This window comes from Poecilia latipinna, unplaced genomic scaffold, assembly GCF_001443285.1.
Source record: "Poecilia latipinna isolate Pla-1442-1.1 unplaced genomic scaffold, P_latipinna-1.0 Scaffold1891, whole genome shotgun sequence".
NCBI lineage: Eukaryota > Metazoa > Chordata > Actinopteri > Cyprinodontiformes > Poeciliidae > Poecilia > Poecilia latipinna.
Window position 1 is genome coordinate 82,640 of NW_015114507.1, and position 25,421 is coordinate 108,060.

The 25,421-nt window shown below is 36.5% G+C and overlaps 4 protein-coding genes and 1 long non-coding RNA gene across 6 annotated transcripts in view; 1 reads left to right on the plus strand and 4 right to left on the minus strand.

Annotated features, from left to right (window-relative positions):
- Positions 1-1,375, minus strand: part of LOC106934984 (snake venom serine protease gussurobin-like) — a 4,596-nt gene extending 3,221 nt beyond the window's left edge. Inside the window, exons 1-5 of the mRNA XM_015015192.1 lie at positions 1,215-1,375; positions 798-984; positions 539-715; positions 161-222; positions 4-59 (exon numbers count right to left, since the gene is read on the minus strand). Of these exons, the coding sequence (XP_014870678.1) occupies positions 4-59; positions 161-222; positions 539-715; positions 798-984; positions 1,215-1,254 (522 nt within the window). The 5' untranslated portion in view covers positions 1,255-1,375. The remainder of the gene's footprint in view (positions 1-3; positions 60-160; positions 223-538; positions 716-797; positions 985-1,214) is intronic.
- A 1,757-nt stretch (positions 1,376-3,132) lies between these two features.
- Positions 3,133-8,708, plus strand: LOC106934989 (urokinase plasminogen activator surface receptor-like). The gene is made up of 5 exons (XM_015015198.1): positions 3,133-3,152; positions 6,472-6,534; positions 6,755-6,874; positions 6,955-7,098; positions 8,258-8,708. Exons 2-5 carry the CDS (start codon positions 6,489-6,491, stop codon positions 8,677-8,679), a joined length of 732 nt encoding a protein of 243 aa, XP_014870684.1. The 5' UTR covers positions 3,133-3,152; positions 6,472-6,488; the 3' UTR covers positions 8,680-8,708.
- Positions 8,709-13,091: 4,383 nt separating this feature from the next.
- On the minus strand, positions 13,092-14,753 carry LOC106934988 (anionic trypsin-2-like). Of its 2 annotated transcripts, none has more exons than XM_015015195.1 (6): positions 14,666-14,753; positions 14,249-14,435; positions 13,981-14,166; positions 13,606-13,667; positions 13,377-13,504; positions 13,092-13,283 (listed from the first exon to the last, which is right to left on the minus strand). In XM_015015195.1, the coding sequence occupies exons 1-6, from the start codon at positions 14,703-14,705 to the stop codon at positions 13,134-13,136; spliced, it is 753 nt and encodes a 250-aa protein (XP_014870681.1). In that variant the 5' UTR covers positions 14,706-14,753; the 3' UTR covers positions 13,092-13,133. The 2 variants fall into 2 exon arrangements, with proteins under 2 accessions (XP_014870681.1, XP_014870683.1); XM_015015197.1 differs by having other exon boundaries at positions 14,672-14,722.
- A 760-nt stretch (positions 14,754-15,513) lies between these two features.
- LOC106934992 (uncharacterized) lies at positions 15,514-16,551 on the minus strand. Its single transcript, XR_001421811.1, has 2 exons — positions 16,372-16,551; positions 15,514-16,298 (listed from the first exon to the last, which is right to left on the minus strand). It is a non-coding gene; the product is annotated as an uncharacterized LOC106934992 (long non-coding RNA).
- A 4,550-nt stretch (positions 16,552-21,101) lies between these two features.
- On the minus strand, positions 21,102-23,005 carry LOC106934987 (trypsin I-P1-like). Its single transcript, XM_015015194.1, has 6 exons — positions 22,840-23,005; positions 22,410-22,602; positions 22,143-22,328; positions 21,765-21,826; positions 21,543-21,667; positions 21,102-21,449 (listed from the first exon to the last, which is right to left on the minus strand). The coding sequence occupies exons 1-6, from the start codon at positions 22,877-22,879 to the stop codon at positions 21,300-21,302; spliced, it is 756 nt and encodes a 251-aa protein (XP_014870680.1). The 5' UTR covers positions 22,880-23,005; the 3' UTR covers positions 21,102-21,299.
- Positions 23,006-25,421: the final 2,416 nt, after the last annotated feature.

Genomic DNA, 25,421 nt, shown 5'->3' on the forward strand with positions numbered 1-25,421 from the left:
AACCTGAAGCACTTTCATGTCGACACACTGAAGATGTGATGGAATAGGAGCATTCCTCACTGTAGAGAAACATGAGAATCATAAACATGTTCTTCACTCGACCTTCTCTGTAAAGACAGAAACAAAGATTTTATTCTCATAACTTTAATATTTCTCTCACATCGTTGATTATTGGGGCCGGTTGTCGTTGCTCCCTCTCCTGCCAGCTGAACAACATCGCCTCTAAAACACAATAAGAATAAAATGTAAAAATACAAGATAACAATGTAGAAAATTAATTGTTATGAATAATGAAAGAACATAAAATGAATCCATGAAGGACTTCATCCACTGACACAGGAGTGTCCACCTCCAGTCCTCAGTGATGGTGTCCTGCGTCCTTTACATGCGTCTCTGGTCCAACACACCTGAGCTAAACAGGTTCTGGTTCTGCTGGTGGCCTGATTACCTGACTCAGGTGTGCTGAAGCAGAGGCAGCAGGACTGGAGGAGTGGAGAGGGAAAACCTGAAGTCATGTTTTGATCAGAGAAAGACTTACACTTTAAGACGACGGCTGCAACTTGATAGCTGACCAAGTGGGACATCTCTTATTGGTGTCTCAAGCTTCAGCAACGCAATATCATGCCACTTGCCGTAAATCTCAGGAGCTTGTCGGACTACTTGACGGTAACGTATAATAGTCCGTGGATGAACTTTTAATATTGCTGTGTTAGTCCTGCAGAAAAGGTTATAATATAATGAACAGACAGAAAACCTGATCATCTGCAGATAAAACTGTCTTCATGTCTCTTTCCTACCATCCTGGCTGCCAGCAGTGAGTTGCAGTCAGGATCCACTCAGGGTGGATCAGAGATCCTCCACAGAGGATTTTTGCTTCATCCTTGCTGCTCTCCAGCCGAACATGATGAAGACGCTCCCTGTCATCACAGTTTTGACCTCCAATGATTCTCTTCTGCAGAGAAACACCTGAGTTCACTGAAACACCTGAAGAAGAAAAAGGAGGACTTTACTCAGAAATCAGGTGCAAACATGGCTGCAGGAACAGAAAGAGGATAAACAGTTAAAGATTGAAAAGCATCACAGTTTATATGCAAAGAAGTTTCAGTCTGAAACAGAATCAGAGGGAAGTTTGAGAGTCACAGAGAGCAGCAGCCTCCCTGGAACCAGTGGACGCGTCTCCAGTGTCCCCAGTGTCTCCAGTGTTTCCGACTCACCCAGCCCCAGCAGCAGCAGCAGAACCTTCAGCAGAGCCATTGCTGGTCCAGCTTCCTGTGAATATCTGCAGTCCTGCAGCAGCTTTTAAACTCTGTTCACAACTTCCTGCTGGAAAGAAAGCCACCAATCACAGGACAGACACCGATCTGTCCAATCACAGGACAGATACTGATCTGTCCAATCACAGGACAGATACTGATCTGTCCAATCACAGGACAGATACTGATCTGCGCTGTCATCTGTACAGAGGAACTTTAACATCTCATTGTTCTAAAGAAACTTGAAAAAAATTATTGTTTCATTGACAGATTATTTCACTATTAACAAAACATTTTCCCCTTTAATAACGTAAATAATCAGCCAATGAAACAAGAACTTTTTCATCAATATTAAGGAACTGACTCAAAACAAGCAGCTCCTATATTTTGCTTCAAAATTACATTTAAATTAGTTTTGCTTTATCTCAAGTGAACAGAGATTTGCACTATAAAATAGACAAAAGATAACTGGTAAATTTTCTGATTTTGTAGTGCACAAGCTTGCAGTTAGTTTTGCTCAAAGGAAAACTTGGTTTCAAACTTGATAAAATAAAACTGATTCTCTGAAGAAGGAGCGACTCGTCATTGTTTCCAGGTTGATGATGATGATTATTATTATTAATATTTTTTAAGAAAAAGCTGTTTGGTCTCTAATCTACAAACTACTCCCGAAAGTTAAATCATTTTGTTTATTATCGAGCTGTGAAAATTACGCTCTGTCTAAAAAGAAAATGGTTTGTTTCTTTTATTTTGAAAAAGAACAATGTTACAGTGGTGGGTGTTGAAGAGCATTTGCATTTGCTGTAAATGTAAAATTACAACAAAAATTTAAACTCACAGAAATTCACACAATTATGTGAAAAACCATTTTGATGTTTAAAACACATTTAAAAGAAACATCTGGTAAAATTTTAACTGAAGTGAATCTTTTTTTTAAGACACAGGCCTCTTTCATCACCCATGATTCTTTGCTTTTACAGTTTTTATTGAGTGATTTGATGCATTTGTGAACACAAGAGGCTGAACAGCAGCAATTAGGGTCAAAGTGACACATTTTGTTAGCAAAATGCTCAAATCAAGCTACATTTAAAATATTGGTCACACTTTATTTGAAGGGGTGTGCATAAGACTGACATGACATTGTCATAAACATAACATCTGTCATGAACATAAAGAAGTCTTTATGAATGTTTATGACAGTTGTCATGAAAACAATGTTTTCATCTTTACTTTTCAACTGTTTATTAATGTCACATACTCTTTTTATTTCTTCAATTATGTAAAGCACCTTGAAATGCCTTGCTGCTGGAATGTGCTATACAAATAAAATTTGATTGTTGATTCCTCCTAAAATATCTGAAAAAAAAATTAAACTGCATGAAAAGTTTGAAATAAAAAAAAAAGATTTGAAGCAAAAAAAATTGAAACAAAAAGAAGGTCAAAACTACTTTTCAGATTAAAGACTTTTTCAGTTTCAGATTATTCTTTATTTTTCAGATTCAAACTTTTGGCCCCACTTTATTTGAAACCGATGCGATCCACCTTGTTCAATAGGTTACAGGTTAACATACTTATTAGTATCACATTCTGATTATTATTATTATTGTGAATGTCTTTTCTGAAAACCTACTGTATTAAAATTGACACTGTAACATATTTTGTTTTAAGGAGGGGTTTATTCGTGTCTTCTATAGTAGAATAAATATTATCCTTTTTAAAAATCATATTTTATCTTGGTAGTCTTTAATGTTAATACTGTAAAGTGTTTTAAGTGGTTGTCAATAATTTCCCAATTTTTTTACAAGACTGAATTAATCTCCATAGGAAGGCGATTACATTACAATAATTACAATAATATTAACCGCAATGAAAAACTTGCCTTCCGGTAGAAACAGCACTCCAAGCACCAAAGCGAAGAGGAACATTTTGCTGGTGAATTATAAGTGACTTATAATTGTCTCCGTTGAAAAAATAGATTGAAAGTTGTTCTGTTTTTACCAGGGATGGGCTTTACTCTCAGCTTTACACCTCCTCTAAGCCGATTCTAATGTTTGTTTGTTTTCTCTCTCTCTGACATGTTGCCATAGAAACTGACAACAATAATTCAAAATGCGCAAAGAGCAGAACATTAAGTCCGTTCCATGAGTATTTTGTTTTTAGGCTTGATGTGTATTTTGTCAACTTGGAGGCACATCCCTTCAGCGTCACATTTTTTCCTTCCACATTCACTGATGAAATGAAAATAAACTTACCATGTGGGTAGCATGTTTGGATCTGGTCTTAACATTCTTCTGAGGATAAATATGAAGCACACAAAACCATATTGTGCTCTTGTTGCTGTGTGACGCAGTAGCTTTCATTTCCTTCACAGTTAAGAGTTTTCATGCAGTTTTCTCCCTCACACGTGAAACTCTTTTTGCCATTTGGAGTGAACTTGTACTCAAAGATACAAAGATAGTTATTCCATTGAAAAGAAATTTAAAATTATAGCATTTTTTTTTTGTTCAAAGCTTTTATTTTTTGTCAACATGTTTCACCTAAAATATCTGTAAAAATGCTGAAACTGAATTAAAAAAAATTCTGAAATAAAAAAATCTTTGAAACTAAAAAAGTATTGAAACAAAAAGAGAAATTCAGAACTACTCTGATTGAAGTTCAGATTCAAACTTTTGCCCTGTTTTGGGTTGCGATGTAGATAAAAGGGATCTGGGATCATGACTAACAGTTCTCCAGGACAGGAATGTCAATCACGCTGCTTAAATCTGAAAAAAAACGTTTGAAGCCTGAAAAAAATCTAAAAAAATAAATAAATAAATAAATCCAAAAAGTAATTTTGAACATTTTTTCTAATCTTTTTTTCAGTTTCAAACTTTTTTTATTACCCCAATTTAGCTCCATAGAATCACGAAACTATCTGTCGTCTACCTTTTAGGCCACTTCTACATTGGTCGCTTAAAATGCTCTACAGACCCGTTGCCATTACAACTGACAACAACAACGCCACTGCAAGTGTTTCAGGATTCAAAAAACATTTCTCAATCCTGGTCCACAAGTTATACTGACTGCCTGCACGATTTAGGCATTTGATTTAGGCACATATGATTTCAGTTGATCGCTGATTAAGGCCGTTGCTGAATTGCAATCATCTGAAAAGGTCGCGTTGAAGCAGGGAAACATCTAAAACGTGCAGGTTAGTGTGCCTTGAGGACCAGGGTTGGGAAACATTGGTTTGCAATTGATAAGGAAGAGATATCTAAAATATCTCTTCCTTTGGAAGAGAGCCAAACTTTGGAAAAAGTTTGGCTCTCTCTTCCTCTTGGATCCCAGGTCCTCTCGGCGAGCCACGTGTAGCCACAAGGAAAACAACAATGCGTGTTGACGTCACAGAATTACAGAGTTTAATCCAATAAGAAACAACGTATGAATTAACAACACAACTACAGAACAACAGAGACATACATTCATTACCTGAGACAAAAAAGATAGGAAAAAGAAAGGCAAAGACGCGTCTTTGGAGAGAGCTGGTGCAAAAAGGCAAAAAGCGGCAGCTATCTGAATTATTACTCCTGGGCACGAACTTTTATAATGTAGGCGTGTTTTTCCTCTTTAATATATTCAAATAAGGCGTACCTCTGCTTGACAGAAGCTATCTTGGACACTCAGAAAGACTTAGAACTTCCCCTAATTTACAGCAAAGATCAAAGGCCATTTGCCCTTTTGTTTAACAAAAAGAGCGGAGAGCTTGTCCTGGCCTCCTGCGGTTCTAAGGCCATCTGGGCAAAGAAAAACATAAGAAAAGTATTTCACAGATAGCTGTGAAATCTGGAGTCTCTCCCGCTATCTCTCCAGGAACAAACTTAAATTCAGTAATTTGGTTCAGGGAAAGGTTATCTTGACAAACCCAGTTTTGCTCTTCTGCACTCAGCACCCCAAAAGATTGAGTCTTGCCTTAAACCAAAAATAACACATAAAATCAACAGAACAAAATGAGGTACAATTCCTTTTTCTAACCTATGAAACATAATATTCAATCCTAAGTATACAAGTTAACACAATCATTTTCCAAAACCCCATTTAGCATAAATCCTGAGCAATTTTCTAATACTAAACAAAACATTTTCATTCAAACAATTTCCATTTGATTCCGATATTGTCACAGATAAAATTTTCAAATACATTCATCATTTACTAGATTAGTAATTTTAAAATTAGATAATACAATTTTCATTAAAAAACATGCTATTAGTAACTAAGAAAAATGTCTTAGAAATTAAATGTTAGTGGTTTTAACATTCTATGTTGTATTCAGTTTTCACCGTCCCAGATATTAGAAGACTTTTGATCTTCCGTGAACCGAGCAAACTTCTCTCTCCCAGGCTCAAGTGATACTGCCGGAGATGCTAATTTTATGGCCTCCTGTCCTCTCTGATAACACAACAGGAGCCTCAGTGAGAGTTCCCTTTTGATCTGTATTTTCCTTCTTGTACTTTGAATACTTACCCATCAATAGTTTAGTTTTTAAATCATTAACACAAACCTGTTCAAAATTAAGAAATTTGTTCAAAATGGCAATGCTCAATATACCTTTTACACATGCCGTAAGATTAACTGTATTAAACACTAAAAACAATCATTTTTTTCTCAACACAGTTCACACTGGAGATCGCATTAAAGTCGCATACATGTTGGATAAGAGTGAACGACCACGTCAAAACAAAAAGAAAAAAAGGGAGGACAAGTAGGCTATGCTTACTTTACTTTGACAACCCTAGCATGATGTGATGTGGAATTCATTGTGTTTCGGTTCAATTAAAAAATAAAAAAGGCGACCTACAGACACAATTCTGACAGATCATCATTAGAGCAGGTGTTTAAATTATCTAATTAACCACCGCTGTTAGATTAGCTAATAGCAGCGTAGCTAATCTACCACAGCTGTCTTTTAATAATCACAAAATACACGTCAAGCCTAAAAACAGAATTCTGTAAAGGACTTAATGTTCTGCTCTTTGTAATGTTTGCGCATTTTGAATTGTCGCGAAAGGGTGTTGTCAGTTTCTATGGCAACGCGTGTGCAGCGCAACCGTTAGAGGGAGAGAAAACAAACATTAGAATCGGCTTGGCTAGAGGAGGTGTAAAGCTGAGAGTAAAGCCCATCCCTGGTAAAAACAGAACAACTTTCAATCTATTTTGTCAACGGAGACAATTATAAGTCACTTATAATTCACCAGCAAAATGTTCCTCTTCGCTTTGGTGCTTGGAGTGCTGTTTCTACCGGAAGGCAAGTTTTTGATTACGGTTAATATTATTGTAACGTTAAATTTAGTGTGATTTCATTAAACTTATTTTTTCTTTCATTAAAAAACTACATTAATAATCTAATTTTTTTTCCCGCACTGATAGTGCTGATGTGACTCCGCCATTTTTTGTTGTCTTAAGAATAGGATTTTGTTATTTCATTTTCATACTTTAAAAGTGCATTCTCTCTTTGTTTTAATTAGTTAACAACCTGCAATGTTATGAATGTTTGTCGAATCCCAATAAAAATTGCAACGAGAGTACAGTTTCATGCCACCCATATGAAACTGTTTGTGTATCATCAACACAAGTCGAAATTAAAGGTACGTCTTCGTCTGGTTTCCTGTAATTGCTTATGAGTTTGGCACTGCCTCACTTTAAAATTTGTTTTATTTGACTGTAGATGGCAGAGTCTTTTCTGTTTGGAACCTCAAACACTGCATGTCGTCTCCATGGTGTGTTGAAACCTCCATCCACTACGGAAATTACAGAGAAGTGAGAAATGTCACTTGCTGCAAAGAAAACCTATGCAACACTCGAATACCTGGTAATTAATTCCCTTATTATATTTGTCAATACTTTGCACAACTTGAATTTACAGTACTCACAAACTTTTTGCTTCTTAAAATGTAGAACATTTAAAATGTAGAACATTTTAAGCCATCCTCTGAACGATCGCTGGCAACGTTCACCAAACATTGAAATTAAACGCCATTAAACCCTTGGACTTTCAGCGAACATTTGCAGTGTGTGTGTATATATATATATATATATATATATATATATATATATATATATATATATATATATATATATATATACAAAATAGGTCTGTGAAAATGCTAATATGGCGACAATTTTCATTGGAATTCAAGGTTTTCTTGTTAAACAATCGTATTTCTATGGAGATTAATTCAGTCTTGCAAAAAATTGGGAAATTGATGACAACCACTTAAAACACTTTGTAAAGAATTTATTGATTTTACAGTATTAACATTAAAGACTACCAAGACAGAATTTGATTTTTAAAAAGGATAATATTTATTCTACTATAGAAGACACGAATAAACCCCTCCTTAAAACAAAATATGTTACAGTATCAATTTTAATACAGTAGGTTTTCAGAAAAGACATTCACAATAATAACAATAATCAGAATGTGATACTAATAAATATGGAAACCTGTAAACTATTAAACAAGGTGGATCGCATCGGTTTCAAATGAAATACAGAAGCGTTATAGGACAGCAGAAAACCTAACAGTGGCCTCACTCTTCAGACTATATATAGTCTTTTAGATCTAAATGAAAGTACTTCTTCTCACCTCTCGGACATATAACCATAATTTGAATGTAGAGGGCAGATTTGGCCTGTGGTCTGGCCGGTCAGGCCACCATGACAACCACGTGTCATGATGAGCTATCAGTCATGATTCCACATCCCATCCTAAAACGGGACCAAAAGTTTGAATCTGAAAAATAAAGAATAATCTGAAACTGAAAAAGTCTTTAATCTGAAAAGTAGTTTTGACCTTTTTTTTGTTTCAATTTTTTTGCTTCAAATCTTTTTTTATTTTTATTTCAAACTTTTCATGCAGTTTCAATTCTTTTTTTTCCAGATATTTTAGGAGAAATAAATTATTGACAAAAACAAAAATATATAATTCTGCATTGATTTTCAATAGAACAACTATCTCTGCCTCTTAGATTACATGTCCACTGCAAATGGAAAGAAGTGTTACACGTGTGAGGGAGAAAACTGCAGGAAAACTCTTAACTGTGAAGGGGATGAAAACTACTGTTTCACATTTTCAGGCAAGAGCCCAATAGTGTTGCATGCTTCATATTTATCCTCAGAAGACCAGATCCAAACCTGCTACTCATATGGTAACTTTATCTTCATTTTCTCAATGAATGTAGGAAAAGATAATGTGACGCTGGGATGTACCTCCAAGCAGATGTGCCCAGACCCCCCACCTTCAAAGGGGGATAGTACCTACGAAAAAATGATGAAGTGCTGCCAGGGCGACTACTGCAACAGCGTCAGTAGAGTCAGTCCCGCCCTGCTCCTTTTGATGCCGCTGTTGTTTTCTAACTTATTGCTGGCAAGTTTTAATTTCTATCCATAATTCATTTAATAAATCTGCTTTTTCTTTGAGCTGACTTCCTATGAATTTTGGAAGTTTAGATGTAGCAAAATGCCATAATTGACAACATCCCCAATATTTCCTTGTTGTTGCATGCTAAACAAAAATCTTCCTGAATAAACACGCAAGATGAGAAATTCTGTGTCCAGTACCTTGCTTATTCTCAGTATTTATTTTTTGAAACAACAAAATTAGCAAAAAATGTATCTTGTGAAAATGTAACATTGAATCAAAATGCGCCAGGTATAAATGCAGAGCTTTGAAGTAAAAAAAAAAAGTATTACTGTACTTAATTATACTTTTCAGGTATCTGTACTGAAATAAATAAAATTAAAAAGGACATTTTGAAGGTGTTACAAACCTAGTTGACCCCCTACTGCACTCTTTTTTGCTTCTCAAGACTAAAAACCTTTGTTTGGAATATTCTGTGAAATAAGAACAAATACTAAATATGTTGTCCATTACTTTAATGCACAAAATGTACTGTTTTTGTTAAAAATAAAGTCAAGCCAAGTACATTTAAATGTAACAAATCTGTTTTACCTGTTTCATGAGTCAATTGATGAACTTTGAAACATTTTCAGAAACCATCTTTTCAATTTAAATGATTTTTTTAAGAAACAGTTTTTTATGTTATATGATGAAACTGTTCTTTGTTCATAACAGTGGTAACATTATATCCAAACAGTATAAGAAAAAAGAAATTGTTAAACACTTCTGAGATCAAGAGAGTATTGTTTTAGTCTTTAATTGTAAGTTAATTTAATGTTTATTTTGTAATAATTAAGGCTGATTTATGCAGGATTTTCCTTTTTCCTTCTTCCTTGTTTACAGTGTGACTTAATGATGAAATGTGTTAAACTGGTACTTATTTCACCTGTAGGTTGTGTTTTCTGGCTAAAAACTTTCACCTGTTGTTTCTCGTCACTGGTAAGAACTTCGTATATGTGTCACATGTAGATGAAGTAAAGATGGACACAATGAGATTCTGATTATGATGGACCGATTTGCTATGGAACCAAGACAAAATGACCTAAATATAGATTGAATTAAACAGAGGATTCATATTTATGAAACCTTTTATTTGTTCAACCACACTTAAATAACATTCAAGCTGTAGAGACTCACACAGAGAGAGAAGCAGCAGTTAGATGATTTTATTGGACCGAGAATTTGGCGCTCGGACACCGGCGGAAGACGTGCGTGCTGAGAATCGCAGCGAGCTTGAATGATCGGCTCGAACGAAGCTCAGGTAGGTCTTCCCCCGGGGCCAGTCACTGGTGGTGGAGCGGAGCTTGGAGAGAGGAGGTTTGAGGGGACCTGGAGGCGTCTGGGAGGCTGGTGGTGGAAACGGGGAGGAGGTGGGTTGAAACACAGCTGAAGCGGGTGGATCTGTGGTTGCTTTGCCTTTTTAAGGAGCTCTTGCCAGTTGATTGGATCGAGGTGGAGAGGTGGTGCGTCCTGATTGGCTGGGGTGAAGGCGCGGTGATAGGTGATGCCAGAAGAGTCTTACAGGTTGAATTTTCGCCTAGGGCTTCATTACACATGACAGTAACATAAATAACAATGAAACAAACAAAAGTCACATAAAATGTGAACAAAATATTAATTATTAGGTAAAAAAAAAAAAAAAACAAGCAAAAAGTTACAAAATTGGCTTTTTATTGGTTGACCTATAAAATATCTGCACCTGGACTGATGAATCTCTAATGAATCCCTGATATTATTCTGGCAGGTGGACGTTTTTTAAGCATCTTGATGAGGTACAACAGACGGCTGTCCTTGGTGACCCGTCCTGCCTGAGTTTACCTCATCCAGGAGAACTTTGTCTTTTGGGTCGCTCTGGTCTCAGGTGTGTCGCCTCCCAGGCGTTGGCCAAACACGGTGTAGCCCCACTGAGGCTCGTATCGCTTTACAGTGTCAGGAGCCTACCTGTTGTGCTCATGCAGAGCGCTGACCCCAGAGGCGACCTTCGGCCTCAGATTGGCCGGCACCAGGTGACGGTCGGCTTTGTTGGCCAGCTGGAGAAGGAACGAAGCCGAGTCTTCCACTTCCTGTAGCCCAGTGGCTGCTGAGCTGCTGAGACAAGCTCTACTTGCACACCTCACACACACACACACACACCATTAGACCTTGAAGCTGCAGGTGCTGAGTGACGTTGGACTTTACAGAGGAAGTCCTGTCACACACACTGCACTTGTGGTCTTCCAACTCCATTTTGTATAATAAAACAAAACAGAAAGAGATTTCAGAGTAGCTTCTTGTTTTCAAACTACACAAATGGGCTGGACACTAGAAGAGGTGAAAAGGTTCTGCACAAGTGATGAATAATCAGTAGGCTTCGAGGCGTGTACAAGTGAAAAGGGGGCCTGTACGATGAAGCCCCGCTTTGAGGCTTGTGTTGGCTTGCTGAAAACCACGTGACTGGGAACAAACGATGCCTCGCATCACCTGGGTTGTGACTGCTTCATTTTGTGTGTCGGTTTTCAAAATAAAAGCGAGATGAGCCGTGCTGCATCATGGGTTATTGTAGGTCAGCATCAGAGGAGAATATTTGTCTTAAACAATATCTGAAATAAAAGGAACACTGACCAACATATTTAATGTTTATTACTAATGGCACTCATCAAAATGTAATGTTTGTTACTGGTTTTCTGAATTGTCAATTATGATTTTATGATGTAAATCTCTTTGAACTGCATTGTTCCTGAAATGTGCCACATAATTAAACTTTATTGTCTGAAATGGCAAGACAAAAATCTCTGACATCTCAGAATACTTTGAGCTGATCAGTGACAATAAAATTCTTCTTAAATAAAATATAATTTACCCCTCCGCCTCCCAATTTCTCACCTTCTGGAAATTTCCACTATTTGTAGTCTGATCAGCAAAGATATATCAGTCTTGCACAGCAGAAACAGATTTAATGCAGTTGAAAGACTAAAATTCAACAGGTAGCTAAATATAAGGGATCAGAGCCAATTACAAATCCAAGAAAAAGCAAATGCCCCAACAGGCACTGCACTCCCAAGATAATAAAACATCAAATGTTTTTACTGTCAAATCCGTCTATGACACAAAAGAAAACCCAACAAAACCACGGACTTTCAACATATACCAGAATTAGATTGGCTACAAATCATTTTAATTAAAACATATGACAATTAAATATGGTTTCATTGATTCTCCTGTTACTGAACATGAGTTTGATTAAAACTTTGCGACAATATTTAGTAGTTGTTGGAAGTATCCAACTGAGTGACAAGGCTGTTACAGTTTCACCAGAAGATGTCACTAGTGAGCAATGAATGAAGCATTGAGTAATGAACCTTTTTGCAAAGCAGCTTCATGGATCTTCATTTGCCCATCACTACTACCTGCAGCAGCGTTAGACAGCATCTCCTAGGCTGGTGAGTAGCAGCCATGTAAGCAACATGGCTGGCTGACGTACAGCTGGTCATGTGACCCTAAAACCATGCGGTAATTGACAGTGCTTGGTTTATTTTTGTGTTAAAGAAATTAAGGAAAAGAGGATTTTATTTTAAAATAAATCTTTAAATAAAAGTGAATCTAACAAAAATGGAAACAATTATGCTGGTTAAAGTTCTCAAGAACTAAATCAGGAATAGTAACTCCAGAGCTGTAAAGTTTAGATGCTTCATGTTCATTTCTGATGTAAAATAAAGACGAAATGACAGGTATTTTTCTCGAACCTTCATTAAAGAACCACAGACAACGTATATGAATTTTATGGCTAAGCATTTGCAAAAGGAGAAGACTCGCAAACTGCTCCTCCGAGTCATTCACAGAGCGTTCTGCCCTCTCTCTGCTAGAGCAGGCCTTTTTTTTGGGAGAAAACAAAAGTCAGAAAAGATAAATAAAACAGATGGCAAGCTCTATCTAATACACAGGTCACCAAGCTCTTTCCCTTGAGAGCGGAATCTGGAGGGAACAATCAGTTTTCAGATTCTACACAGCAATCAAAAAAGTTTTAGCACAGTACGTCATTACCGATTAACATTAGACTAAATGTTTAACTATTGTTTAGCATTAGACTGAATATGAATAAAACACAAAAAATCTCTAACACAAAACTGAATAAATAACTTCTGGTGTTTCTCTTCATGTGATTTAAAACTCATGTTTTTAGACTCATTTCAGGGAAAATATCAACTGAAGAAACTGAACCATGAATGTAAAGACAGTCAGCCAGGAAATGTTTCTTTTTCATGCATTTATTGATTTATTTTTCATTTCTCAGGTGAAGAGAAAACTCCATTAGGGAGGTGAAGATCAGGTGAGAAGGAAAAAAAAAAAACCCAATTAATTTATTCTAATTCTACAAACATGTGGATCAAACTGATGAAAATACAATTAAAAAATTATATGCGAGAGGAAATTTGATGAGAACATTTTATTTCATGGTAGTTTATGTTTTATTGAATCCCAGTTCTGTATCTTATCCAGTCCAGGTATCTACACACATCCATGATCATAGGTGGTCTCTGACATGCGAAATCTGAGTGACCAAAAGAAATCACACCATAAATCTTGCCGTTGTGCATAGCTGCTCCACCAGCGTCGCCCTGTAGGAAAATTTAAATCAATGTATGTATTTATGTTGTAAAACAGAAAAGTCTTCTAATCGCTGCAGAGAGATATTGAAGAAACAAACTTGCATAGCATATATCCTTGTTTGGTGCTCCAGCATAGAATACATGCCCATATGTCGGATGGATTTGGGAAACCTCAACAACATTCATGTCGACACACTGAAGATGTACTGGAATAGGAGCACCGAGGGATACTGCAGAGAAACATGAGAATCATAAACATGTTCTTCACTTGACCTTCTCTGTAGTAACAGAAACAAAGATTTTATTAACATAACTTCAATATTTCTCTCACATCGCTCATTATTGGGGCCGGTTGTCGTTCCTCCCTCTCCTGCCAGCTGAACAACATCGCCTCTAAAACACAATAAGAATAAAATGTAAAAATACAAGATAATGTAAAAAAATAATTATGAAGAACAATGACAGAACATAAAATGAATCCATGAAGGACTTCATCCACTGACACAGGAGTGTCCACCTCCAGTCCTCAGTGACGGTGTCCTGCGTCCTTTACATGCGTCTCTGGTCCAACACACCTGAGCTAAACGGGTTCTGGTTCTGCTGGTGGCCTGATTACCTGACTCAGGTGTGCTGAAGCAGAGGCAGCAGGACTGGAGGAGTGGAGACAGAAAACCTGAAGTCATGTTATAATCAGAGAAAGACTTACACTTTAAGACGATATAGGCAGTCTGGTAGCTGAGCAACTGGGACATCCGTTACTGGTGTCTGAAGCTTCAGCAACATGATGTCATGCTGGAGGCCGCCGTGAGTACAAGTCACAGGTTTGTCTTGGATTACCTGAATCTGCTGCCCAGCAGTCCATGGATGAACTTTTAACGTTGCTACTTTACTCCTGCAGAAAAGGTTAGATTATAATGAACATACAGAAAACCTGATCATCTGCAGATAAAACTGTCTTCATGTCTCTTTCCTACCATCCTCGGATCCAGCAGTGAGCTGCAGTCAGGATCCACTCAGGGTGGATCAGAGATCCTCCACAGAGGATTTTTGCTTCATCCTTGCTGCTCTCCAGCCGAACATGATACAGACGCTCTGTGTCATCACAGTTTCGACCTCCAATGATTCTCTTCTGCCGAGAAACACCTGAGTTCACTGAAACACCTGAAGAAGAGAAAGGAGGACTTTACTCAGAAACCAGGTGCAAACATGGCTGCAGGAACAGAAAGAGGATAAACAGTTAAAGATTGAAAAGCATCACAGTTTATATGCAAAGAAGTTTCAGTCTGAAACAGAATCAGAGGGAAGTTTGAGAGTCACAGAGAGCAGCAGCCTCCCTGGAACCAGTGGACGCGTCTCCAGTGTCCCCAGTGTCTCCAGTGTTTCAGACTCACCCAGCCCCAGCAGCAGCAGCAGAACCTTCAGCAGAGCCATTGCTGATCCAGCTTCGTGTGAATGTCTGCAGTCCTGCAGCAGCTTTTAAACTCTGTTCACAACTTCCTGCTGGAAAGAAAGCCACCAATCACAGGACAGACAGCGATCTGTCCAATCACAGGACAGACAGCGATCTGCACCGTCATCAGCATACAGAGGAACTTTAACGTCTCATCGTTGTAAAGAAACTTTGAAAAAAAGTTCTTGTTCCATTGACGGATTTCATTAATAACCAAACATTTCCCCCTATTACAACTTAAATAATCAGCCAATGAAACAAGACATTTTTCATCAATATTAAGGAATTGACTCAAAACAATCAACTTCTCTATTTTGCTGCAAAGTTACTTGCAAGTTATTTTTACCTTAAGTGAACTGATAAATTTGAACTAGAAAATAAACTAAAAATAATTGTTTTTTATAAAAGAAAAACCTGGTTTCCAATCGACAAGAATTCACATCTGCCTTTTCTCCAGAAAGTAAAATCATTTTGTTTATTGATGAGCTGTGAAAATGATCAACTTTAGAAACACAAAATGGTTGGCTTTTATTTTGAAAAGAACAATTTTACAGTGCTGGGTGGTGAAGAGCATTTGCATTTGTTGTAAATGCAAATAAAAATTAAAACTCAGAAATTCACCCAATTAAATGAAAAATATTCTGATTTTTAAAACACATTTAAAAGAAAAGAATGGTAAAATTTTAACATATGTGATTCTTTTTATTAAAGACAGACCTCTTTCATCTCCCATGAGTTTTCTTGAATGATTTGATACATTTATGAACACAAGAGGCTGAACAGCAGCACTAAGTGTCAAAGTGACACATTTTATTAGCAAAAGGCCGTTGTCAGTAATCAATAAAAACAATGCAAAAGAACTGCTTTCAATACCATGTATCTTGAAGAGAAAATTAAAGTGAACAATACAAGACAAATACATAAAACCCAAAATAAATATACACAGTACTGAGGCAGATCCTTCATACATTTGTGCACAACTGGTCCTAAACTTCCCCGCTGGTCAGCACAATGTCTGACCGACACACATTCAGAAGTCCATGATTGGATTATCCAGATATTTAAGATGACAATGTCCCAGCGCAAGATGTTTCGGATGAAGAGATGAGTAATGGATTGTGTGCCTGAATGGTGAGATGGAGGGGGAAATGATACAGACCGTCAACCTCCTACCAGACCAGTATGGAGTGATTGTTAGGTTCTCCTGGCCCCAGCCAGTTTTCAGAAGCTCGCCATCCTTTAATCCTACAAAGGGATCCCCTGGCCTGTATTAAAATAAACAGGACCAGTAAATTTTCAGCCTGCTAGTTAACTAGACTTTTTTCAGTTACATACAGAAATAAATGCAATAAATCTAATCTTTCAGACCAAATAAAGATAAACATTCATCTCATTATCTTAAACATGTAGAACTTAAGAAGTTAGATCATACAACAGTTAATGATCACAATTAGCATTGGCTACCACCAACATGCTAAAACAAACAAAACAACATTGTGTTCACTACTCACCAATTCTATCAATAGTTGGGTGCATGACAGCTTCATGTCTCCAAACTCACCGGATTCTCAGATCTACATGATTTTTATATTAAAAGGTTAAAAAGTGCATAACAAGCAAAGGGATGAACTGACTGAAAACACCAACCTGCAGCTCCTTTGTCTCCAGCTCTCCCCCTCACACCTGACTGGGGAAAGCTGGAGCAAGCCTAAATAATTACCTCAGGTGTGTCAATTGGTTGAATGCACTGTGTGACTGACTGTCACTCTAACCAATGGGGCAGCAAGGCGGGACTAAGGGCAGTTTTTTCCTACCCCAGGTTACACTAACAAAGTTCAAGTTAAGGACAAAACATCAATACAATAATAGAAAAAAAGCCCTGATGCCACATTGTGACAAACAAAACAATTGATGTAACTAAAATGTGCTTTGTAAAAGAAACTATGAAACTTATGATTTTATACACAAGAAATACAAGAAATTCAAAAGGAACATTCTGTTATGGACAAAAGGACTCTTTGTCTTTTCTCTGTTTTATCTGTGCACACGTACACAGCTACAGGCTGAACATGTTTGAATACAAAGGGCTCGGCACGTTTGTGGAGTTTGTCACAAAAGATTAAACTATTAATACTGCTAATGGTTTGGAACCAGTCCAGTTTATTTAGAGATAAAGCAAATATGATCTGTCTCTCAAGAAACAACATAGGGGATATGTTATGCATTTATCCCATGGTAAATCAAATCAAATCCAATCAAATCCAATCAAATCCAATCAAACCAAATATTATTTGATTAGGACATTACAGCAGCAAGGCATTACAAAGTGCTTTACATCATATCAAACACAAAAACACAAAGTCATGTAACATAGACTCAACAATCAAAACATTACATCAAGTCAAGTGCCATTGCTTTCTTTGTATACAACAGCAATTAAGTTTTTAGTTTAAGTTCTTGGGTATTAGCAGCAAACAAGATGGTGTATCGGTCAGGATACAGGAAGGAGGACATGAGACTTCCACTTTAACTGGTGATGTGAACTGCTTTATTTTTGCCTTGACACTCAGTGTTTCTAGCAGTATGTAATAACAAATAAATTGCCATTCAGCTAAATATATTACAGCAATAGGGGTCCCAACTAATAAAAATCAAAGATATCTAATAAGAAAAAACTCAACTGTCCATCAGTCAATCAATCACATTTTATTTGTACAGCACATTTCAGCAGGAAAGCATTTCAAAGTGCTTCACATCATTAAACACAAAAACACAGAGTAATGTAACATTAAATAAACAATCAAAAACATTAAAATTCCCGCTGAGTCGAAGTCCTTCAAAATGGCAGGGGGAAAAACAGCGTTGTTTTATACAAATCCACAATATTAATCAAATAACTAAGTTTACATAAGATTACATCATTTGATGTAATTGACCTCAGTGAAACACTATGAGCACAAACAGCCTTTGGCTCAAATTATCATAAGAGGTATTTGGCGCCATCATGTGGCTATATGAAGAAATGTGTTGAGCCATACCTCAACCATACCATACTTTCGCCAGACACAGAGAAACACGCACACAGTATTTTGAAAGTCTTATTTTGGAAGAAACTGATCTGTATTTTTTTATTTTTTTATTTTGTCTGATTTTGTTATTTTTAAATTATGTTATTTATATTAATTATTCTAATTATCTGTCCTTAAAATACCAAAATTTCTACTTAGCAAGACATTTTGGTCCATCTGATAATAATGTAATTCTTCCTTGCATTCCAACTGCAGCAGACAGGAGACATAAAAGTTCTGTTGTAGATTTAATTAAAAATCAAACTTGCAAAAAACAAAGAGCAAGGAACAAAAATAAACCCAAACCAGAGACATGAAGAGACCAAGAGGAAACCAGGGAGAAGGGATGAGGAGCAGTGGCCTGGAGTAACAAGACGAACCGACGAGTAACAGTCTGAGATTTGACTAATTAGAGACGTGATTATATATTCATCTGCTAATAAAAAAAAACATCTGTTTTATGTGGCTAAAAGTTAGTTTGGTGTCAAGTGGAGCTAATATGCTAACAAAGTTTAAGTTAAGGACAAACATTAATTAAAAAAAATAGAAAAAAGCCCTGATTCTATATTGTGAAAAACAAAAAGACTAATGTAACTAATATGTCCTTTGTAAAAGAAACTATGAATCTTGTGATTTTTATAGACAAGAAATGCTACAATAAACTCATAAGGAACACTCTGTTATGGACAAAGGGACTCTTTGTCTTTTCTCTGTTTTATCTGCTCTCGTACACAACTACAGGCTGACATAACCACAACATTTAAGACTGACGACAGTCACAAGAAAAACTGATGAAGGCAGGAAACACATTGGAGAGGAAGCAGAATGAGGAGAAAATAAAGCAGAACTCGCTCTACAATCTTCACTTGGTGTCTCCCCTAAGATGAGCTGAGTGGAGCTCAGCTGGACGGTGAATCTGCTCTGTATCTGATCCATTTGGGTGACCTGGAAACATTTGATGATTTTCTGCACTAAACCCTGTTTTATATTTAACCAACGTTCATTATTTCTCAAGGTAATGACAGTGAAACTGGTAAACAGACCTGGGTGGTGCACAGAGAGCAAAATGGGTGAACTGCAACTTGGTTAGTGATTCTGACAAACTTTATTCATGCAACATGTCTTTATCAATACCAAGATGTGAAATTGGTCATTTTAAAATGGTGATTTTTAAACTCTGTGTTCATCTGCCCATTTTATCAAGATTTGACAAAAATACAGATTTTAAAAAGAACACATAATCAATTATTTATATTTTACATATAATTGCAACATTGTTTTTAAAAAAATTTGAAAGACTTGAAATTCAAAGTTTCATACTTGAGACTTGACTCAGGATGTAAGGATAAAGACTTGAGATTTTCAAAACACTGACTTGGTCCTACTGCTGTAATACAATAATCTTGAACATGTTGTGTTAGTCCTTGACCTGCAGTGGGCTGCTGCATGAATGTGACTTAAACATAGAGTGTATTAAAACCTCTTATTTGTTTTACTGTCTGTAGCCTTGTTGTAGGATTCTTTACAATAAGCCACATGAAATCATATTACATTAAATATGTCAGATATTCAAAGGCCCCTAGAAATGGTTGAATTGTAACACACTCATGAATAAAGGGTTATAAAGAAGCCAAGATAAAGGTTTGTTTTAATGTGCCCTGGTAATGTAATGTAAATGATTTGTTAAGCTGCTAATAGAAAATTAGCTTGATAGCGACCAGGATTGGTCCAGTCCAACAGCCAAACATTTATGATCGGGTCTTTGTGTTTGTGTGAAACTGAGTTTAAACTTTAAATGAGTTGATTCTCATGGTTGGCTCTGTATATTTCTGAGGTATTTTGGCTTCAAAATGTCGTATTTCATAACAATAATTAAAACTTCTCAATGTTTGACATTGTCAAGCAAAATGTTTTCCATCAGACTATATAACTGCTTCATCGATGAACTGCTCTATGCTGTAGATATGTTGTTTGCTGCTGAGTAAAATAATTTTTTACATCAACTTCTAAGTTATGTGAAGCTTCTGTTAAAGTCATTTGAAGGCACAGAATCAGTCCAGTTCCGGTACCGGCCCACATTCTCAGGGGATAAAGACTCACCTGGTATAAATTACATTTTTAGCTATTGGACTAACACTTAAGAGAAATTAATTAAATCAAAGAATGTCATCAATATATGTGTAGGGCTGCACCGGTTGCAGTTTTCTGGTCAATCCCTGGTTACCGATCTTTAAAAAGCCTGACCTTCCCATTTTGATTTTGGTTGATATTAATTGTTTTGGGGTTTTTTTGTCTTAAATATACCAAGAAAGTCACTGAGTTGTCAACAGTGGGATGAATATTGTTAACTGTAAATGTGGAGACCTGACCTGGTGGACCGGTCTGTCGGTCAAACCTCTCATTGTAGAGCAGAAAAGGACAGAGACTGATTTTTAAACATTTGCTGACGAAGATAAGATTAGACGGGTTTCACATGTAAGTATCAGCAGATCACAATCCCCTAAAATTATGGAAATCGGTGCTCAGAAATCAACTGGTTGATAAGTTCAGATAAGGTCAATCAGTTGGCCAATAAATGTATCCTATTATACAAGTATATAATGTAAACAACACTGACAGAGATGAAATAAGTTTATAGCAGGTGTGTGAATAATCTAATGATCAGACTGCTGATTGCAGCCACTCCACATTGTTAGCAGGACTAGAGGGCCCCAAAACCACATTTCGTTTTGGGCCCCATAGGGGAAGATGTTAAGAGACCTGGTGTCTAAACATCATAGAAGAAGAGGCACTAAGAAAACTCTTTTTATAACTTTATGACCTTATAAAAAGTGCTAAGATTAAAATTTAACTGCAAAATATTTCCTATCATTTTTATGGTACATTTGTGTCAAACAGAAGATATCATTAATTTGTTTTGCATCGTTTAAAAGATTTTTGTAAAACTTCTTTCATTGAAGATTTTGACTTTTAAATTGTTTTTAATTTAACTTTGGGTTTCCTTTGTGTCATTAAACGTGATGTTTTATTATTAAGTTGTTAGGTTTTTATTATTTAATAGTTGCACAACTCTTAGGTCGTGGAGTTTAAAGTTCTCTAGAACTAAATCAGGAATAGAAACTCCAGAGCTGCAGAGTTTAGATGCTGCATGTTCATTTCTGATGTAAAATAAAGACAAAAACTGGATAAATAAATTACTTCACATGTTTCTCTTCATGTGATTTAAAACTCATGTTTTTAGACTCATTTCAGGGAAAATATCAACTGAACAAACTGAACCATGAATGTAAAGACAATCATGAAAATTTTTCTTTTTCATGCATTTATTAATTTATTTTTCATTTCTGAGGTGAAAAGAAAACTCCATTAGGGAGGTGAAGATCAGGTGAGACAAAAAACAATTAATTTATTCTAATTCTACAAACGTGGATCAAACTGATGAAGATACAATTTTAAAATTACATGTTAGAAGAAATTTGTTGAGAATTTTATTTCATGGTTTGTGTTTTATTGAATTCCAGTTTTTTGTTTTATCCACTCCATGTATTCACACACATCAATGACTGCAGCTGGTCTCTGACATGCGGAGTGTGGGTGACCAAGAGTAATCACACCATAAATCATGTTGTTGTACATCGCTGCTCCACCATAGTCAGCCTGTGGAAAAAATCACAGCAATATATTTCTTTATGTTGCAAAACAGAAAAAACTTCTAATCACTGCAGGGAGATATTGAAGAAACAAACTTACATAACATACATACTTTATGGGTGCGTCAACATAGAATACATGGCCAAATATTGGGATATAACCGGAAAACTTAACAACTTTCATGTTGACACACTGAAGATGTGATGGAGTAGCAGAACCGATCGCTGTAGAGAAACATGAGAATCATAAACATGTTCTTCACTTGACCTTCTCTGTAGAAACAGAACGATTTTATTGCAATAACTTCAATACTTCTCTCACTTTGCTGATTTATGTGTGCGGTTCTCATTGGTCCCTCTCCTGCCAGCTGAACAGTATCACCTCTAAAACACAAGAAGAATAAAATGTAAAAATACAAGATAACATTGTAGAAAATTAATTATAAAGAACAATGAAAGAACATAAAATGAATCCATGAAGGACTTCATCTACTGACACAGGAGTGTCCACCTCCAGTCCTCAGTGATGGTGTCCTGCGTCCTTTACATGCGTCTCTGGTCCAACACACCTGAGCTAAACAGGTTCTGGTTCTGCTGGTGGCCTGATTACCTGACTCAGGTGTGCTGAAGCAGAGGCAGCAGGACTGGAGGAGTGGAGACAGAAAACCTGAAGTCATGTTATAATCAGAGAAAGACTTACACTTTAAGACGATTGTTGCAGTCTGGTAGCTGAGCAACTGGGAAATCTGTTACTGGTGTCTCAAGCTTCAGCAACATAATGCCATGGTGTTGGTCGCCGTGAGAATACATCTCAGGAGCTTGTCGGATTACCTGACTCTGCTCCCCAGCAGCCGATGGATGAACTCTTAATTTTACTACGTTAGTCCTGCAGAAAAGATTAGATTATAATGAACAGACAGAAAACCTGATCATCTGCAGGTGAACTGTCTTCATGTCTCTTTCCTACCATCCTGGCGAAAACTTCCAGCAGTGAGCTGCAGTCAGGATCCACTGAGAATGGATCAGAGATCCTCCACAGCCAAACTTTCTATTACCTCTCTTGAACTCCAGCTGAACATAATAAAGACGCTCCCTGTCATCACAGTTTTGACCTCCAATGATTCTCTTCTGCCGAGAAACATCTGAGTTCACTGAAACACCTGAAGAAGAAAAAGGAGGACTTTACTCAGAAATCAGGTGCAAACATGGCTGCAGGAACAGAAAGAGGATAAACAGCTAAAGATTGAAAAGCATCACAGTTTATATGCAAAGAAGTTTCAGTCTGAAACAGAATCAGAGAGTCACAGAGAGCAGCAGCCTCCCTGGAACCAGTGGACATGTCTCCAGTGTCCCCAGTGTCTCCAGTGTCTCCAGTGTTTCCATAGTTTCCGACTCACCCAGCCCCAGCAGCAGCAGCAGAATCTTCAGCAGAGCCATTGCTGATCCAGCTTCTTGTGAATGTCTGCAGTCCTGCAGCAGCTTTTAAACTCTGTTCACAACTTCCTGCTGGAAAGAAAGCCACCAATCACAGGACAGACACTGATCTGTCCAATTAAAGGACAGACACTGATCTGTCCAATTAAAGGACAGACACTGATCTGTCCAATCACAGGACAGACACCGATCTGTCCAATCACAGGACAGTCACTGATCTGTCCAATCACAGGACAGACACCGATCTGTCCAATCACAAGACAGACACTGATCTGCAATGTCATCTGCATACAGAGGAACTTTAACATCTCATCATTGTAAAGAAACTTGAAAAAAGTTTATTTCACTAATAACCAAACATTTCCCCCTATTATAACGTAAATAATCAGCCAATAAAACAAGACATTTTTCATCAATATTAAGGAATTGACTCAAAACAATCAACTTCTCTATTTTGCTGCAGTTACTTGTAAGTTATTTTTACCTTATCTTAAGTGAATTCAGAGATTTGTACTAGAAAATAAACTAAAAATAATTGGTTGATTTTTTTATAAAAGAAAAAACTGTTTGGTTTCCAATCAGCAAGAATTCACATCTGCCTTTTCTCCAGAAAGTAAAATCATTTTGTTTATTGATGAGCTGTGAAAATGATCCACTTTAGAAACACAAAATGGTTGGCTTCTTTTATTTTGAAAAGAACAATTTTACAGTGCTGGTTGGTGAAGAGCATTTGCATTTGTTGTAAATGCAAAGTAGAACAAAAAATTAAAACTCACAGAAATTCACCCAATTAAATGAAAAATATTCTGATTTTTAAAACACATTTAAAAGAAAAGAATGGTAAAATTTTAACATATGTGATTCTTTTTATTAAAGACACAGACCTCTTTCATCTCCCATGACTCTTTTCTTTTACAGTTTTTCTTGAGTGATTTGATACATTTATGAACACAAGAGGCTGAACAACAGCACTAAGTGTCAAAGTGACACATTTTATTAGCAAAAGGCTCAAACTGTGCCACAACATTTAAAATAATTAGAGACGTGATTATATATTCATCTGCTAATCGAAGAAAATAAAAGATCTGTTTTATGTGGAAAAAGTTAGTTTGGTATAAAGTGGAGCTAATGTGCCAACAAAGTTCAAGTTAAGGACAAACATCAATACAATAATAGAAAAAAAGCCCTGATGCCACATTGTGAAAAACAAAACGATTGATGTAACTAAAATGTGCTTCGTAAAAGAAACTATGAATTTTATAGACAAGAAATTTTACAAGAAATTCAAAAGGAACATTCTGTTATGGACAAAAGGACTCTTTGTCTTTTCTCTGTTTTATCTGTGCCACGTACACAGCTACAGGCTGAACATGTTTGAATACAAAGGGCTCGGCACGTTTATGGAGTTTGTCACAAAAGATTAAACTATTAATACTGCTAATGGTTTGGAACCAGTCCAGTTTATTTAGAGATAAAGCAAATATGATCTGTCTCTCAAGAAACAATTTAGGGGATATGTTATGCATTTATCCCATGGTAAATCAAATCAAATCAAAGATACTGAGATACTGACCAAATACATGTAAACATTTGAATATGAGGAAAGTTGCAAAACAATTTGTAAAAAATATTTTCACCAAGTTTTCTTTCATTTTTCTTCAATATTTAAGAATATCATGAACTGTAGTAAAATCTCATTGGATAATTCCACATCTTTTGAGTATCTTGGAATTGAAGTAATAGGCCACAAACGAACTTTGACAATAACTTTATACAAAAGTCCAACATATATGGAAAATTTCTTTACGGACTTGAATGAACTTCTGTCTCTCATATGCATTGATTATGATTGTTTAATAATTGTCGGTGATTTCAACATTCATGTTGACAACCTCCAAGACCGAGGGGCAAAAAAGCTGTTTAATATATTAGAGAGTTTTGGTTTAACACAACATGTCAAACATGCAACACACACTCATGGACACACACTGGACCTGGTTATCAATAAACTTCACGTTTATTATGACATCTACAAAGAAAGACTACGTAAGTATCACATAACACTAAAAAAGACTTTCTTTGCAGATGTCATAAACAAAACCGTTAACAACGCTCAAGCTCTATTTGCTACTGTTGACAGGCTCACAAACCCTCCTATGATGTTACCATCTGAATTTCAATCTAATGCCACCTGCAACAAGTTCTGCAGTTTCTTTTCATAAAAATTTCAAAAGATCAGAGGATTAATCTGCACATCCACTCCAAAGCCAGTACCACTGCTGGGCCCAAGCAAAACAAATGCAGGAAAAATGACCCAATTTCAACTACTTCATTTTAAAACCCTAGAAGAAATTGTAAGTCAATTAAGCTCCAGTTCCTGCTGTCTGGATGTCCTACCCACACATTTCTTTAAGAAAGTTTTGCCTGTCGTTGCTAATGATCTGATCCAAAGAGTGAACTCATCGCTCTCTTCAGGTGTTTTCCCCAAGGCTTTGAAAACAGCAGTTATCAAGCCACTGATAAAAAAGAACAATCTGGACAAATC